At 42.0% G+C, this 18,599-nt stretch overlaps 1 protein-coding gene across 2 annotated transcripts in view; it reads left to right on the top strand.

The window, feature by feature from the left end:
* The window catches only part of srbd1 (S1 RNA binding domain 1), a 60,554-nt gene that overhangs the window by 20,951 nt on the left and 21,004 nt on the right, over positions 1 to 18,599 (top strand). For both annotated transcript variants that reach the window (XM_049601384.1, XM_049601385.1), the window contains exons 15-16: positions 8,432 to 8,523; positions 12,258 to 12,340. In XM_049601384.1, the coding sequence (XP_049457341.1) occupies positions 8,432 to 8,523; positions 12,258 to 12,340 (175 nt within the window). The remainder of the gene's footprint in view (positions 1 to 8,431; positions 8,524 to 12,257; positions 12,341 to 18,599) is intronic.

The raw sequence follows: 18,599 nt of genomic DNA, 5'->3' as shown, positions 1-18,599 counted from the left end.
AAGGCAAACAAATGACATCCAATTTCTTGACCACTTGCTCTGTCACTCCTGAAGGCAGTGAGATGACCGACCCTGTTACTTTTTTTCATAAACAAACACATCCTTGAGGGTCTTCAAGACAGTGTCCCTTTTTGCCTTGAATTAATTACTTGATTCATTACAATGTAAATTGTAATAAGAAATTAATTTGAAACAAACTACATGAAATCGCCAGATCTGTTATGATTTGCCATAATGCTGCAGTGTAACATGCTGTACTGCCAGTTTATTTAGGCTTGTTTTCCACACATAGCCTTAATCAGTGAATCACCAGAGGCTCCCGATATGATATTATCACAATACTTAAGTCACAATTGAATATTTTTTGCAATATGCTGAGTATTGCAATAACCTATATAGATATGAATACTAGATATATATGGATACTACACTGTATCAGTTTTTCTCCCACCCCCAGTAGCTGTGTCTTTGCCTGATGTTGTACTCTGTAGCTCGTGAGAGTAGCAGGCCGTCTCTCTTTCTAGTAGTAGTCATCGTTCTCTCCTTGACTGGTTCATACTTAGACTTGTCCAAGAGCAACACAAGCAGTCACAGCAGGAAACATACTCAAATAGCCAACAGTGTGCGCCTGCACTGACACACAGACATGCCTAATGATCCAGAGGGCAAGACCTTGACCGTCTTGCCCTCCAGTTCACTCCTGGTGGGATGAGATCATTATTACTGGCTAGCTGATGGACCTGGAGGACAGTGGTGTAGACTGTATTTATGACTGTGTGTGTGTATCCCCTGTCATGTCCTGTGTCCAGGCATGCTCCCAGGGCTGGGCTGAGTGAGTGATGAACATACAGTGGCAGGACCAGTGATGACTGGGTGAGATCCAGGCACTCAGGCCTTATCGAAGGTTTGACGGTTGGATAGGAGGTGGAACAGGGGACAGATGGATTTAGAGGCATGGAAAGGCCTCAGTGTGGCTGTGGGGTGTGTCTTCATTTCAGGGGAGGAAAATGAACCCATGGGTACGTGAAAATGTCTAAATACAGAATGGATAGAGGATGGCAAAAACATGGTGGAAATGTTTAACACGTTGAAACATTTATAAAGGAAAATTGTAATGGTCAATTGCAATACAAATATGGATCCTTCAAAAACATGGAATTTTATGAATTGTGTCTTTAATTTGAGCAAGACTCATGCAAATATGCCATGTATGGAAAATAAAGAGCGCCAAAAATAGATGAATTGATGGATAAATGTCTGCGCCTTGAACCGTGACCCTCTTGCTCATATGTCTGTTGAGTCAGTCATGCGAAATGTGAAGTAAAATGAAAATAGCTTGCGATTTGGATCACAGCAGATTGTGACGTTAATATTTAATGTTACCTAGGAGATATAACAAACACCATTCACGGAGGTCAGTGTTATAGTCATATTTATGTCCTTTTGTTGTTGTTTGTTGTCTTTATGATTATGTTTGTGGCTTCGGTCAGCTGTCATCTGTCTGCAGCTCAGTCTGTGAGATATCTACCACTACTACAACAAGAGGACTTTTGGTCAGAATAGCCAGAAAAGCATGTTGGCCTGTACACTGCAAAATACCGGATGCAGTAGAACATTCTGGTATTTTTGACATACTGCAATTTGGCATATTATATAGTGGGACACACTAAACCTTTGTGTCATACTGAAACATATGGTAGCATGGGTATTGGAACGTGCTTCTAAAAACTAAAAATGGAGAATAAAATGTGAAGATCGAGAGCAAAATGAGTTAGAATTAAGTTAAATAGAATTTGTTTTAGATTACAGACTGAATGTCACATGGGATTATGGGAGAGGGAAGAAGGAAGAATAGGTAGAGAGCGGGGGAATGTGCTTCTTATTTGAGTAGTTGCTCCCAGGAAGCTGTGAATTGTTTTCCTTTGCCCATTGCTAGTATGTTGTTCTCCTTCCTCACTGCTGCCCACCCAACTGGCAATGTTCAATCTTAAGGGCGTTTTTTCTTTTTCATATTTGCTCTTCTTTTTTCCATCTTTACTTCCTGTCGTCCTGCTCTCATCCACCTTCCTTCCTTCCAGCCTTCCAAGACCTATAGAAGATAATTTGGTTTATTAAGAGCATAGCCAGCTTTGAGACAGATAATTGAATCTAAAATTTCAAGTCAATTATTGTATAGACCAGTAGCACAAATCACAATTTTGCCTCAAGGGGCTTTAAAGTCTGTACAGCATACGGCACTTTGTTTCAGCCAATTCTAGCACAGCCAAGCAGTGTTTCTTGAAAAAGATGCTTGTGTGTGTAGCTCGTCATGGTAAGGGAGGTGGTGTCAGGCCGAGGACCTTTGGCATTCGCAGGTGGTGGACAGTGAATATCTGCCAGCCTCATCCATATCACCCACAGCCCCCTCTCTCCTCCCACCATGCCTCACTGGTGGTCAGCCTCTGTCCTACTCTTCTTCCTCTCCTTCCACCCGCCCTCCATGCCATCCTCCCCTGGGGTTCCACTGTTCCCTGCGATGGTCCTGTGTGTGACAAACATGTGTGATGAGTCTCTGTGACATGCCATGTGTGTTTTGTGATTTAGGGTCTGTGTGTGTGTGCATGCTGGCTTGTGCATTGTGCGTGACACAAGTGCAGGCCTTTCCTGCTACCAGATTGACATGAGTGTCTGTGAGGCTTTGCTCTTTTCAGACGTGCCTCACACTGGCAGTTGGAGTTTATTTGTGTGTGCGTGTGCCTGCCTGCCTTCTAGCGCCTAGCTAGAGACTGACGGCCCCTGACACCTGCCATTTGAACGCTTTTCTCTGTGAAAAATGTCATCGTCTTCAGACCCGACGTGTGTGTGTGTGTGTGTGTGTGTCTGAGTGAGAGAGAGAGATGGTGCGTCCCTCAATTTGTCTCCCTGAGGTCAAGCTTTGCAGCTGACTGAACAATGGACCCAAGCTGTTTGAGCAGCCGGGACAGAGAAACTTATGTGTGTCTGTGTGTGTGTGTTTTATATGAATATATTTTGGGCTGGTAATATGTGACATCACAGCTCCTTCCAAGGCAGTCAAGTGAGGTCAATCCAAGTATCTTGATCACAGACTGATTTGTGGACAAAGAAAGTGACAGATGGAGCCATTATAGGACGACACCATACAGGTGTGTGTGTGTGTGTGTGTGTGTGTGTGTGTATGCAATCCTTAGTTCTCTTAAAGTGTCCATCTTGAGAGCTGAAACTAGTAGATTGCTGTAAATCAATTCCCACTGAGCCCCTCGATGCTTTCATGGTGCTGCAGGTTACTTATAAGTAACATTTTTCGCCTGATGGCATACTTATTTTGATTTGATTGCTTAGATAACTGCACCTGCAACTTTGCTTTGAGTGTGGCTCACTTAGAGTTCTCAGACTTTTCTTTTTTAAAGAACCCCACCCCATACATGATTAATAGCAATACTGAAGGTCTGTTGTGAAGGATTTAGTGGTATCTAGCTGTAGGTTTGCAGATTGTAACCAACTAAAACTTCTCCGATGTGCCAAGCATGTAGAAGAACTACAGTGGCTGAAGTGAACACGCGAATGGCCCTTTCTGAAGCCAGTGTTTGGTTTGTCTGTTCTGGGTTACTGTAGAAACAACACAGCAGAGTCCGTGGAAGAGGACCAGGCCCCTAGGAATACAGCGCAGCCTTGCTTCTATTTTTTCCCCAGTGGCCACTTTCAGTATTGTAAAAGATCCCTTGCGGCCCAAAAAACATTTTTACCACCATCATTCTGAAAGAGACGCCTGTAAAACTGTTGACAGGACGTTTTGAACTGTAAACAAGGTCAACTCGAGCTGGAGCTGAGAAAAAACTATTTCAAAATCTGTCATCACAATCTGAAGTCTAAGAGCTGGGAGGGGTGAGTAACACTACTGCACATATTCTGCATACCCAAGAATAAAACCTGGATGCTGGACACTGAGCAATTCTCATTGCACTGAATTTGCGCCATCCCAGGGTCTGATTTCCAGATCTAATTATACATCCATGAAGAGGACCCACTTCATATATAGATATAAGTGGCTCATTCTAAGGTAACAAAAACACAATGATACTCAGTTTGAGGTGATTGAATACAGTATTCAATGTCAATATATCCCCCTAAATCCTACACACTGGACCTTTTAAAAGCAACTGTGTTCTGTTTCCCTCAGACATCAGAGGTAATACCAGATAAATGAGGAAAGGCTACATAATGTCCTATTGTACAGATGTATAGAAATAGTACATAGCTTTCTTATCACAATATGTTACTTGCACTTCATTTGTGAATATCAGCAACTTTCATTCGAAACCCCGACTTGGAGCTGTATGAAAAAAAACTACCCTTAACAGTTAAATAAACTGTGACTTTATGGACTCCTGACACGTTGTTAGATCTTGTACCAAACCTTGAGGTTTTAACAAATTGCACCTGAGTCAACCCAATTTTTAACATGTTCAAAGTCAGCTTCAGACTCACATGACAGTCTTGAGGTTTTGGACCCTTTGATTAATCTTCGCGTTCAAATATTGTCTTTGTCCATGTGCCTAGAGTACTTCAAAATACAGCAGTTTCTTCAAACCAAACATCAATCTTACATTATTTTTTGCCCCACAGTGATGTTACCCTTCCCCCCTTACTTTGACTTTTTTTCTTGTGTATCAGATTAGTTGATGATATTATTGCCCCTCTTTTTTCTGACTGATCTGATGAGCTGTTTTTAATTTAGATTAGGGCTGTGTGAGCCAGAAGGCTGTAATGAGGTATCAAAGCATGTATCCATCTCTTTCAATGTTAGGTTTCTTGAGGGGCAGCAGGGGGCCAGTCATGGTGTGTGTGTCTGTGTGTGTGATTGTGTGTCAGGCCCCAGGGTGTGTCTCAAAGACAACCAGTAGGGGAACAGATAGGGGAGCCAGTTGGTGACTTTGCCCCAGGATGGGACAGGACTAAAGCCAGGCCTGTGTTTATGTGTGTGTGTGTGTGTGTGTATACAATTGAGAAAGCAAAAGTGAGCGAAAATTAAAGATGACCCTACAGGGCCACCAAGTCATCGCTTTACACCAAGAGGCGATCTTTGACTTTGTGTCTACCAAATTGTGTGTGTCTGAGTGCGTGTGTATGGGTGTCCATGCTTCAAACATCCATCCACTTAGGCCAGAGAGCTGGGGAGCAGACAACCTTCTGCTGGCTGCCAGGATGATGCCCTCACTATGGCGACAGCCATGGACGCTATGGCGATGAGGGCTCAGAGCTGTATCCATGACAGTGCTGTTACCCAGCTGCCCCAGCGGCAGCCTTAATTAAGTTGGACATGATAGGGGCTGGTGGCCTCCCTCTCGTTTTTCTCCATGTCCCCTTTTGTTTTATTTTCTGTGCACTTTTTTTTTTTTTAATTAAGATTATTTTTGGGGGGCTTTTTTGCCTTTAATGGACAGGGCAGGGGAGAGAGATCGGGGACGACACGCAGCAAGGACAGAGCCTTTGTACATGGGGCACCTGCTTTACCACTAAGCCTTTTTGAATAAACTGTTGCCTCTCTTTTACTTGACCTCCATTTTCCCACTGTCTCTGAAATGGGGACATACGTTAATTGTGTGTCCTGTGTCTTTTTTTTTCCATTTGACATAATTGAAAGACTTATTAATCTTCATTCTCTGTTTAAAGATATACTATGCCAGATTTTTTTAAAAAAATGCAGAGACTCATACAGAAGTAATCCCTCTCAATCATCACTTCCATGTCTACATACTGTTTTATTCTGATGGTGGATTTTTCTAGAGACCCTGCTCTCTTCCTCTGTTTTCTTATTTTCTTATCACTTTTTATGTTCAGGATGTTTATTTTCGTGCGCTCCCACAGCACTCAGTTCAAGTTGGGGCTTTATGCAAAGGTGGGAGCCAGGAGCCAGATGGTAGGCAGCAGGCATCCACGAGACACAGTGCCAAAAAAATGCAAAGATAGCAAGGTGAAACGCCAGACTGAGTGAATCTGGGTTTGGCTTTTACTTTTACTTTTGCTAATGAGCCTGTGTACAAACAGTAACTGACAATTTTTCATAGTATACCTTTAAAGGGAGAGAGCTGCATGAGTTTTGGATAGATATTTAAATGATATTCATATTATTTTTTGTGTCTTACTCAGAATGAATTATTGTGTGTGTGTGTGTGTGTGTGTGTGTGTGTGTGTGTGTGTGTCTTTGTGTCTCTATGTGCGTGAGATAGAGTGTTTCCAGGTTAATGACCAGTTCTGCTCTGACCTCCTTGAAGGTCATGTGCCAGTGCTCGTTAGCAGTGTCACCATGGTGATATGTCAGCTGTCAGCACGATGGATAAGGAGCTGACAAAAAGAACAGTGAGGCGGAGGAAGGGACGCAGAGAGAGGATGGGAGCGAGAGGGAGGGAGGACAAGTTCATTTAAATGTGATTCCCATCAGAAGGCCTCTGCCACTCCTCATTAACAAGATACTTATAATTGGCAAGGTTGTTGCGGCAAGGTCCAGGCCTCTGGGATAGCGTTGGTGTGTGTGTGTGTGAGAGTGTGTGTGTGAGAGAGTGTGTGTGTAGGCTACTACAGAAGGCCTCATTCTGAGATGTGGACATTGGGGAGCTGCTGACCCCTTCGTCATATTGGTCAGCCCTCAGGGAAAACCCCCCCTCTCTTTCTCCGGTCATCCCCCTCTCTCCATCCAGCCGAGAGAATAGAAGGACTAAACAACATGACAGCCTCAGTTGTTTGTCCGTAGCATTAACACGGGTATCAGTGGCTTTGTTGTCTGTGTGGTGATGGATGATAAGCGGCCTACTTTGGACTGAATACATTAACATGGGAAATGAATTTGTTGCCATATAAGCCAAACACTGCAATGTAGAATAATTTTCATTTCATTTCATTGATGTTTAAAGTTGATTTATTGATTTATCGATAGTTTTCACAGGAATATCTTGTTCTAGCATTAATATCAATTTTGTTTCTACAAAAATACTTCAATAGACAAATTTTATGGCTGTGAAATGTACCTGAAATTGAGCAATGTCACACGTCCTGTCACACGATAATTATGTTTGAGACTTATCAAGGTCAGAAAACATGATTTAGGTCATTACCACACATATTATATGATACTGCCTGTTGGTTTTTACCTGAGATTGTCTCTAAAATTTTAGCCAATGTGATGCCAGAATTGACAGCGGGGTTTTCCTGGCTATTATAAGTCTTGGACACAATATACAAAACTATGCTGAGACAAGTTCTGCTGTCATATCTGATTGAATTTACAATTCATTGCTCTTTTAAAGGGTGTACTTTCATTATACTGCTATTATATTATCGTTATGTATGTGGCATAAAATGGTTTTAAAATAACGATATCATCTTCCCTTCAGGTTTAAGTTGGGAATGCAGTGCCTGAATTTTTTTTACATTTTTACATACCATATTTTAAATCAGACTTCAGTGACAGCAGTTTTGGTTGACAAAAAAACCACACACATTGTGGAGGTTTGTGCAAAAGCATATTGTCTTTATTTCTGAGCAAGAATTGAACATCTAAACCTGAAGAAATCCAGGTTTTGGCTGGCCTTACATTCATACAGTCATATTAGTGGTCTTTATTTCTGAGCAAGAATTGAACATCTAAACCTGAAGAAATCCAGGTTTTGGCTGGCCTTACATTCATACAGTCATATTTTCTTGTAGAAGTTCTCAATCTCACTCAAGCCAGTGATTTTCTATTGATACTGACAAACAGCAGTACACCCAAATGACCTCTGGATGGCAGTAGTGTCACATAAATTGTGAGTGCACTGCAGAGGACTGCTTACTCAGTGCCATCTGCTATGCCATATACCTCATACTGTCTGTTATTTAAGTGTCGAGTCACTGTGCAAAGATGGTCTTACTTGAAGAAGTGTTCACGGAAAAATAGGAGACTATGAATCAAAATGATCTCACTCAGTTACCGGACTCACTAATTAACCTCTTCTTAATATGTTCAGTTTTAATAGGTGGAGACCAATGACTTACACATACAATAGGGATCCATGTGGGTCTTCACACCTGCTGTCAGTTGAATTCCTAAAGGAAGTGCATTTGAAAAACTAATAGCACGGTTAATGTTAATGCAGGATGATATTTTGGCCATAATGTCACTAATGATGGTCAAGCTTTGACTACAGAGGGTTAAATGAAGAATCAATTTGAGAAGATGTCAGCTGCATTATTTAAGGTGCAAGGCAGTAGTGATTTGCTTAATAGCCATGCCATTATGTCTTTCAAGCAGTAATAACTCACTATGTCTTTTTTTTGTCTCCCCTCACCTCTTCCTCTTACACCCCTCTCTTTCTTGCTTTCTCCCCCACTGGCCAACCTGCCTCCTATTCCCTGTCCTCTCTCTCTCTCACTCTTTCCCTTCCCTTTCTCTCCCCAGTATAACTAACGAGGCAGGAGCATCCATCTACAGTGTGAGTCCTGAGGCGGTCAAAGAGATGCCAGACATGGACCCCAACCTTAGGAGTGCAGGTACGCTGGCCAGGCAGCCAGGCTGGTTTTTCTTCATCTGATGATGATTCAGAATTTTGCCAAAAAGCTGAGTGATATTCTTGGCTGTGGTTTTATGGGCCCTTGTCTATGTCAAAATTACTGGTCTTGTGAAAGACACCATGTACAGGGCTGCACCCAATGAGTATTTTAATTATCGATTAAAGGGACAGTTCACCCCAAGATCCAACACACATATTTCACCTCTAAGCTGTAGTGCTCTTTATCATCAAGGTTTTTTTGGTGTGAGTTGCCATGTGTTGCAGATATCAGCTGTAAAGATGTCTCCATTCTTTTCAATATAATGGAGCTAGATGGCACTCGGCATGTGGTGCACAAGGCTCCAAAAAAATCAGCAGCAATGTCTCTTTCCAGAAATCATGACCCAGTCACTTGAGATAATTCACAGTCCTTGTTGTGAATATTTTCATGTAAGAACTATTTTCTTTCTACTGAAATACACCCACCAACTGTATCATCATGCAGGAGAAAGTGTGCATCTCCTCATGGAAAAGGGGTCTATGCCTGTGTAATCGAGAGATGAAAGCGTTAATGCAGGCCATCCTCCTCAACTGTGCTGTAATGTTAGCTTGGCAGTGGTGAGTGAGCTAGCAATAGATGCACACTTCCTGGCTGATATCTTCAATACTCGGCAACTCGCACCAAAACAATCTAGATTTATAAATAGCACCACAGGTTGGTAGAAATATGTTTTTATTAATTTGGGGGGTAAACTGCCCCCCTCACCAAATATTCCCAGAGCCCAAAGTGACTTTTTTTAAACTGTCTGGTTTTTACAACCAGCAGTTAAAAAACCCACGCAGGTGCACGCATCATCGTGCCATTATCAGTGACTTTCTGGCATTGCTGTTAGGCTCTCCTCTGTCTTCCCTTTGTCTCTCTCTTTCTTTCTCTCACTTGCCACCTCACCCTCACTCACTCCACATACTACATCATTGAACAGCAGAATAAAAAAAGGGTTGCACAGAGTTTTGCAGAACAAATGTTTCCAGCAGACTTCCTCTATAAAAGCCATAAATCAAGCGAGGCTGGATTATTCCTCACTAGTTTCCTGTGGTCAGCAGCACTGAGAGCCACGGAGAGCCATATTTATACCCCTAATGAAAGCCATGAGAAATCCACAGCGTTTGACTTTGGATGGGTATAGAAAGAGGGAGTGCTGAGCCAGGATGCTATGGTTAAAGAGTCGGATGTGGCCACAGAGTGTTTGTGTCTGGCTGGTTTACCTTTGGGGGTATGTGTGTTTCTGCTTCTGTCCATATGATTAACCATGTGACGTATGTTGGAAATTGAGAGTTATAGACACCTTCCATCTGTCCTCTCCATTGTTGGCAGATCTAGGGACACCTGGTGGTGATAGTCAACATTTCAGCTCTTCTCAAGGACTACTGTTTTTGTGTTCAGTTTATTTCTGTGTCCTCTCTGTGAGACAGATCAAAAAATGAGCCGCAGGTGACTACAGTGTAAAATTAGTCTGAAAGTCGAGATCAGTTCCCCTGGACCACTGTCAGTCATTCATTGCCTGTTGCAGTATGACAGACAGTTTATGCTGCGTCTCCCCAAAACTTGATCTGATTTTTTTGCCCCTCATGCTCTACAACAAAAATAGTGCAGCCACATCCCAACTTTTGCCCTGCCGCACGTCACATTCTTCCAGTTCTCCTGAGCGATGTGTCTGTGTCTAATCCAGGCCGTCCTCTCTCTTTTCTTTCTTCATTGCTTCCCATTTTTTGTATTTGGCTCATAAACTTTCAATAAGTGCTGGAGAGTTATGCTGGACTCCATTTACAAATCGGTTCGTCTCAGAGAGAGAGAGAGCGAGGGAGAGAGTCAGAGGCAGAATAGATGGAAAGGCTATTGGAGAGTTTTGGTGGTGCACTGAGCAAGGCCAGGGTTGAAACCCCATCCCTGTCTAAATATTATCTCAGGCAGCAGCCTCATACCGCAGCCAGAGGAGAGAGAGGAGAGGAGAGCCATTGATTCCAGACATACTCCCTCTTTTACATCCCATCTCTTTCTTTTTTCTTTGTCTGTCCGTTCCGCCTCAAAGATCTAAGTCTGACGTGCCTCATGCAACACACTACATTGCCGACCACTGAAATTCAAGCATACACATAATGCACACATACAAGACACTGACGAGCAGCAGCACAGGGAGGACAGGGAAGGAGACACACTGTTTCCTGTTACTTTTGATTCATCATCCAGTGTTTTAGTCAAGCTGAAACCCCCATGGCTGGAATATGAAGCCAACAAAGAAATGCCAAAAACTGCAGTTACTTGAATGGCCACTTGAAGCTGGCTCCGAAAGCAAGTCAGTCCCCATACACCCCCATGTAAAAATGGCCAAGTTTACAGCAGTGTTTCCGGTGTCCTTTTAACCACTAAATGTTGGTAGCTACCAGTTGCTGTTTTTTAGCAGGGATAGTGCCATTAAAAGCACTTGTTTTTAACCAAGACATTGACACATCGCTGCGTTTTCTGCCAAGATTGTGCCACAAAAAGTGGTTGTTTTTTAGGAGACACATTGGCAACTACTCCAGCTGTGATTGCATCACAGAAACTTTTTTTAAGCCAGAATGTGATCTTCTCCTAACCATAACCAAATGCTTTTTTGTGCTTAAACCTAACCACACATCCCTCTTCCAGGACGGACAGATGTGCAATAGATGTTGTTGTACATAATAGCGTACAAATGTAAGGTATCCCATGGTTTGCGGAAATGTACAATGGCATCATTTTTTCTGACGACTCTGTTGCTTTAAGTCATGCATAATTAAGGGCACAGCTGCTTTGAGTGACAGGCTGTCTGCGAGGTGTCACCACAGTCTGTGAGTCAGATCCTCCACAGCTCCACCGTTTCATCAAATACAGTCACCTAGGATACTTGTGGCTCCAAAAATCCAAAACCATTAAGGAAATTAGATAAATTGTGCTAGATAACTATTTATGAGTTTTGGAAGTGCGTTCATTGTTTTCTTAAATAAAAAATTACAACAAAAATGACAAAGAAACACCCAGAGCTGGCACGTCCTTTGTGTTTTACAGGGACATAAATGTGTGAACAGTTATTTGGTTGTGTTATTCTGGCCCTCTCTCTGTGCCTGTGTGTGTTGGGGCTGATGTCATGTATTATGGTGTGTATGTGAGTAAGGTTGTTTGTAATTTTTCTCCTTGTCACTGGCTGTACCCTGCCAGCATATTCATGGAAAAGACATTTGGCCCTCATGTGCAGGAGCGGGCTGAGGCGTTACAGACTCCGTCGTTAAAAGCTACCCCACTTTTGGTCGATGTGGACTGCGTGTGTTTATTTGTGTGCTACGTCTGGCTGCGTGAGTCAGTGTGCACGGGTCTGGTTAAATTAGAGATTTTAAAGGTTCATGGTTCCAGCATCTATCAGGAAGCTAAATGACAGGTGCAAAGACTCCATTTGAACGCCAGCTTTAATTATTATTATGGGGCGGGGGGCAGAGGAATGACAATTAGGTTTTGGCCTGCCCTCAGGCCAGCATTGTAATATGGAGACAATTTGCATATTCAGTAATTATAAATAATATGGATTTGCATATTCAATAAATGTGATTCCAGATAGCAGGTTCATGAAAAACACAAGCCATAGACTCTCATGAGACACAGAATCTCATGTTTGTTTCCTCTCTGTGTGTATGTGTGTGTGCTTGTGTGTGTGTTGACAGTGTCCATTGGAAGACGCGTCCAAGATCCCCTGGCTGAGCTTGTGAAGATTGATCCTAAACACATAGGCATTGGAACATACCAGGTAAGTGTGTTTTTGTTATGTTGAGACGCTCCTCGTGGGGAGAGCCTCTTGTCCTCGGGCAGCGGAACATCTGCTGTGAGTTAGACTGACGCAAAGGGCCGAGTAGAAAGCACATTAACAATAAACCATGATCATACGCACATGCCTGTTGTTATAGCACTGCCTGCTGTCATTACTTATTTGTGGTCAAACAGCAAAGGCGCAAAGATGGTCCAGGATGTGTATTTCTTTTCTTTTCTTTTATTGTCTCATTTATTTAACCAGTGTGGCGTCTTTAAGAGAGTCCTGACCAAAGTGGCAGCATTATTATGTTACATGAACCAGAACACAACCAACAGTCACAAAAGGAATAAGAGAAAGAAAAGAGGGAAAACATAAAAGCCAATCAAACACATTATAACCACATCTCCCAACAGAGAGTGAAACTAAACATCAAATTAAATTATCAATTGCACTTTCATATTTTATTTTATGAAACATCTTTGTGTTTAAAAACGTTTAAAGGAGCAGAGTGTGGGATTTAGTGGCATCTCGTGGTGAGGGTTACAGATTGCAGCCAGTGGTAAATTCTCCCATGTGCCAAGTGTGAACTCTTGTTTATGATTTGCTTCAGTGTTTTTACCATGAGTTTTTTATCCACAGAGGTCACCCTCTCTCCAAAACAAACAGATAAGGAGTCTAAAATTAGTAAAACCACTACATAAAACAATTTAATGTTAAACAAATCAATGTTGTACCAACGTTGTTTGGCTTGTCATGAAGGGGCAGTTAACTATGGTGGCCTATGCAAAGTCATGAATGGCCCTATCTAGAGCCAGTGTTTGGTTTGTCTGTTCTGGGCTTCTGTAGAAACATAACAGATTGCGTGGATGAAGACCTGCTGCCTATGTAGATATAAATGGCTCATTCCAAGGTAATGAAAATAACGATTCTTATTTTCAAGTGATTATACACTAAAGAAAACATACTAATATTATATTCCATTTTGGGTAATATATCATCCTAAACCATACACAGTCAATCTTTGTTCTAAGCAGTGTGTTCAGCACAGTACGCTCTGGTCTGTTAATTTGACTGTTTTCACTCCGACTTCTTGTAGAGTTTAGGTGTGACCTAAACCAGACAAACCAAAGACAGTGGAAATTTGGAGGCTTTGAGGGAATGTGAATGAGGGATTGAAGATGTGACAGAACAAAGGAGTAAAACTTGAAACTGGTTGAGAGAAAACAGGCAAGCAGGGAAGTAGATAAACTTGGCCGAGGCCTGTGTCAACAGATGATGCTGAGGGTGACAGCTAATTCAATTAATGGAGATCAGGCATGACGTATGTTTGGACATTTGTTTTTGCTTGTGAGATTGCTGCTCCTTGTCCATATGCGTTCAAGTGTGTGTGTGTGCAGATGAAACAACAGTTCGCTCAATGTTGATTTTGTTCATTACAAGTGTGTGTGTGTATTTGTGTGAGAAGGGGAAGACAAGCATTAGGTCAGTGTGCCTACTATTTACCCTTCCTATTAATGCAGTATTGTTCTCCATATATGGTAGGTAGGTTGTAGGGGGGAAATCATATGAGTGGGTGGAAATAGGAACAAAACAAAAAGGACAGAGGAAGACAAAGGCAAATAGAGTAAGGTCAAATTATCAGACTGGCAGCTCTACCTTGGTCCAGCCAATGGGACGTGTTTGGTACGTAAATCTTTATTGTCATTGCATAAAACATCGAAACAGCGGAGCATCTCCCTGAGCGTGTAGTACAGTAAGAGGAAAAAACAAACAAAAAAACTTGAGTTGATTATTTCCAACATGGTGGCCATGTTGCTAACCTTCCTTTTTACAGCTAAACTTGAGAAATCTTGAGTCATATTTAATTAGCGCTGCCTAGTTTGAAAATGTAACCACACATGAACAGTGATTGACATGATAAACAGCTGTGTTAAAGACTCTTCGGTTCTGGTTGGTTGTTTTTGGTGCACTGCAGTAGATTCTAGCAAAAGCCATTAGAAGGAATAGGAAGAGGAGGAGGGAGATGATTTTTCCCACGGACTAGCTATCGCATGTATTCCCCCCCCCCCAGAATATAGTGACAGTTTCAACAAATGGGACACAAAGTGACTAACAGTAGCTTTAAAGGAATATTTCAACCCCCAGATGACCATTTGTATATCAGTTACTCGCCCCATGTTATGATGAATACGTCAGTAAAGAGCTTTTCTCGCATGTATCCATGGTGAATGAAGGATCCAAAACAAAGGAAATTCTTGATGAACTGAAGTCATAGGCAACAACAGCAAAACTATATACAAACATGTGTTTACAAACTCTCACACAACTCATGCAGTATAATCAAAGTCTTATTTATCCACTCTATACTCCCCAGACAGAAAGCACTTTCCAATGGGGAACTGACTCTCTTTAATGCCAGACTCCATTGGTAAAAGCAGGAATTTAACCTTGCTGAACATGGGAGCTGCTGATTTTCCACTGTCTTGATTAGTTTGTGTTATTGTGTTATTTAATTAATCTAAACTTACCCTTTAAAACACCAAAGTCACTCAAAAAACAACAAACTAACTCATCAAGGCAGCAGTAGACCAGCAGCTCCTGTGTTCAGCGAGGTAAAATGACTTTTTTTGTCAGTGGAGTCTGGCTTTGAAGAGATTAGTTTAATTTCCCATCAGAAAGGGCTGTCTTCTTGGGACGCTCTGAGCACACAACTGGCTAAATGAAACTTGGATAAATCTGCATGAATTCTACAAAGAGATGTTTTGATATAGTTTTGCTGTTGTTAAACACGAACCACTATGACTTCATTTCATCAAGAATTTACTTTGTTTTGGATTTGTCGTTCACTGTGGATGCATCTGAGAAAAACAACGCAAGTATTTCTTGACCAATTTTTTTTTTTTTTTTTTCAAAGATATTTTTTGGGCATTTTTAGCCTTTATTTGATAGGACAGACAAGCGTGAAAGGGGGAGAGAGAGAGGGAGTGACATGCAGCAAAGGGCCACAGGCTGGATTCGAACCCGGGCCGCTGCGGCAAAAGCCTTGTACATGGGACGCCTGCTCTACCACTAAGCCACCGACGCCCCGAATTGACCAATTTTAATGAAGTGTTCATTCAGTCTAGTGAGGGATTGATGGTCATCCCTTCACAGAAGGATTACTGAAAGGAAGCTCTCTTACCCTAAGCCAAGTATGTAGAGCATATACTGTAGCTAAGAGATACACCAGTTGAGATTTATTTATACTTTCCTGTTAACATTTAGCAGCTGACACTCAGGGCCTGTAAAGGTATTGTCATTTGTTAGTGTTGGCCGACAGAGCATCTCTCTCAGTGTTAACAAGAAAAAGATCCCAACAGCGTAGAGAAAGAATCCCAAATGACAACTGCGGCTCTAAACGAGAGAGAGACGAGGGGGGGGGGGGGGTTACAAAAGGACAGCAGAGGGTGACAAAAGTCAAAGTAAAAGGAAAGATGTGGAAATTTAAGGGTGAGGGGCGAAAATTGAGATTTGAAAGAGAAAGGAGGAGGTCATATTGTGCAAGTTGTTGTGCTTATGTATTGTGGCTGAGTGTGTTAGGTCACAGGCCCGTGTCTCTCATCACGTCCTGACTGGGCTCTCTGGGGTTTCTGGGGTTCTGCACCTCCCGCTCTCAGATCATGTGACTAGGTCAACAAATGATAATATAACCGGGTAAATAAACTCCGGGTGCTGACAGATATGAGATGGGACATCACTTTGACCTGTGTGTCAGCTCACACAAACACACACACACGTACACACTATATCCTCCCCATCTTATTTCAGAGTTGAAGGGTTAAGTGTGTGTATGTGCTTGCATGTATGTATGTATTGTGTGGTTGTGAATGTGGGAGAGCGAGTGTGAGAAAAGTGCACTCATGCATATGTGAGTTTTTAGCAAGTTCTTTTGTGTGATTCGTGGCATTTTGAGCTTTCTGAAAGTTTATTGCCATTAGACCCAGAAAGCGTAAGGGCAGATGTAACTCTAGACAGCTGGCACAGCATGCTCCCTCTTTCTCTCTCCCTCTGCTGACCCAGTGAGTGACAGCTCTGAGAGAAAGGAGGAAATGAGCTGAGGGCTAAAAAAGTGAGGCCCATTAAAATCAGATTGGACCTAACTATTGGTGTGGGAACGCTGTTTTCACTACAGCACCTCTGGCAGACAGGTTTTTCTGGATACTGAAGTATTATTAGCATTTTTTTTTATTTATATATCGTATTTGTGGCTACCTACAGAGCAATACATTGAAATGACTTCTGATATGTTAGAGATAAATTGTATTTATAGTTCAGAACACTTACACAGGCAAACATTTCAGGAGTTTTGTGTTCTGTATAATTAGGCACTTAGTGGGTGTGGTCTTTGGACAGCTCCTCCATCTGTCAATCAGCTCTTTATGTTGCTATGGTCTGTTGACAGCTGGGTAATCCCCAGGGCTGTGAAACTAACTGCTACTGGAAAATACACACACAGACACACACTGCTGTGTAAGAAAACATTGCCCGCCAGCCGGATATTAAAGAAACTGCCACTCTTCCTCTCACCTCTTTCAACCGTTCTCCTTCCTTCACTCCATTTTCAGACTTTCTGTGAGAATTTTTATGCTTTTGTTTCTATGACTCCCCCTCCTCTGCCTTCTTTTCATGCCACACTTTCCTCTGTCTCTCAAGTTCCCAAGGAGACCCTGAAGTTTGGGTTAGTAACTTGTCACAGTTACAGTGAGTCGGTGCATTTGGAAAAAGCTGGTCCCATCTGGCCTGATTATAATCAATTTTTAGTCGGGCTGAGGGATGGTGTATCCTGTGATAATCTGTTCAATGGAAAAATATTAACGCCTAATAACGTATGCTTAATCCAATTGTTTCTCCCTGGTTGGAATACAAATATTCTTTCTGTGCATGTTTACCGCATGTGTGCCATTACGTGACGTAGATGGTGCATGTGCTGCACATGACATGCAGCAACAGCTGTTTCTCCCTCTACTGATTTTGGCAGAGAAACATTCATATATTAAAAAAATATTTAGTGCTCTGATAGTGCTATGTTCTTATGTGAGTGCATGCTCAGATATATAACGTAACGGGTGGAATTTACATTGTTGTCACAGGCTGCAATGTGGAGCCATGGACACAACAATCGTCTCTTGCAACCAGTAGCAGTCCCTCATTGTTTCGTACCTGCTGTCAGATCCTTTTTTTCCAGTTCATTTTGGCTGGTTGTTACAGTTCCTTGGAGTTGACTGAAGGTAATTCAGCTCACCTCTTGTGCAGGGTGGGCACTGACTCCTAATTAAGAATGGAGAGCAGCTTGGTGCATTTCCCTTCTTGGACAATCAGTATGTGACGACACCCTTCCATAAGGCTTAAGAGAGCTGAAGAAATGCTCACCCAGGATACTCTGACCCTTCCTCAATCGACTGCAGACCTCATGTGAGCAAACCTTGTCAGCCAGAAACTCTGGTCTCTTGGCCTGTTGGAGAATTCAGTGCTGTCTTTTGCTGTGCTGATTGTGGGTGATTTGGGTGAGCATCAGATCACTTTATTTAGCATCCATGTAAACAGTTAACTGAAAATCTCTAATCAGAATGATTTCAGTTTGGTTGAAGAAACATTATCCACGTAATCGCAGCTAGTGTTTGAACTATATCCCTCAAAAGTGGTCAAGAAATTGAGAGCATAGGGCTGAAGTTGGGCAAGGAAGCTGCAACCGCATGGCTTATTATAGCTGTGGATAAGTTTAGATGGATGACATCATTTGAGGGTTTAAAAAACCTGATACCTATCAAAAAACATATCTTTGGCATTTCTTTGCTGTGATTGTGGAGTAAAACTTGAGTCAATACCAACATGTTTGTGATAAACCATCCTCTAAAATAGGGGTCAGTGTCTAATTAATATAATAGACTTGTCAGTGTAGGAACACCTGTGATTAGAATAATTTGAATGAGGTATTTAGACCTTGTGGAAAAATAATTTTTAGGTATGTAGTTATTAATTTTAGTGTTTGTATTACTGAAGTTAAATTTTCCATCAACAGTGTTGTGTGTGTTTAGAACAGGTCATGTTTGCATTCACCTAAAAATTCAGTTGACCTACAGCTGGTGCAAGTGATGTCACTTTTCACACCAAGGCTGCTGTATCTGTAGTGCATTGTCTGTGTGTGTGCACCTGTGCGAATGTGTATGTGTGCGCTCGAGCATGCCATTTTTCACTCTTGAATGGTGATGCCTACAGG

The sequence above is a fragment of the Epinephelus fuscoguttatus genome, linkage group LG16 (genome assembly GCF_011397635.1).
Source record: "Epinephelus fuscoguttatus linkage group LG16, E.fuscoguttatus.final_Chr_v1".
In the NCBI taxonomy this organism is placed as follows: domain Eukaryota; kingdom Metazoa; phylum Chordata; class Actinopteri; order Perciformes; family Serranidae; genus Epinephelus; species Epinephelus fuscoguttatus.
Note: the sequence above shows the minus strand (reverse complement) of the source record. Positions and strands in the feature narration are given on the sequence as shown.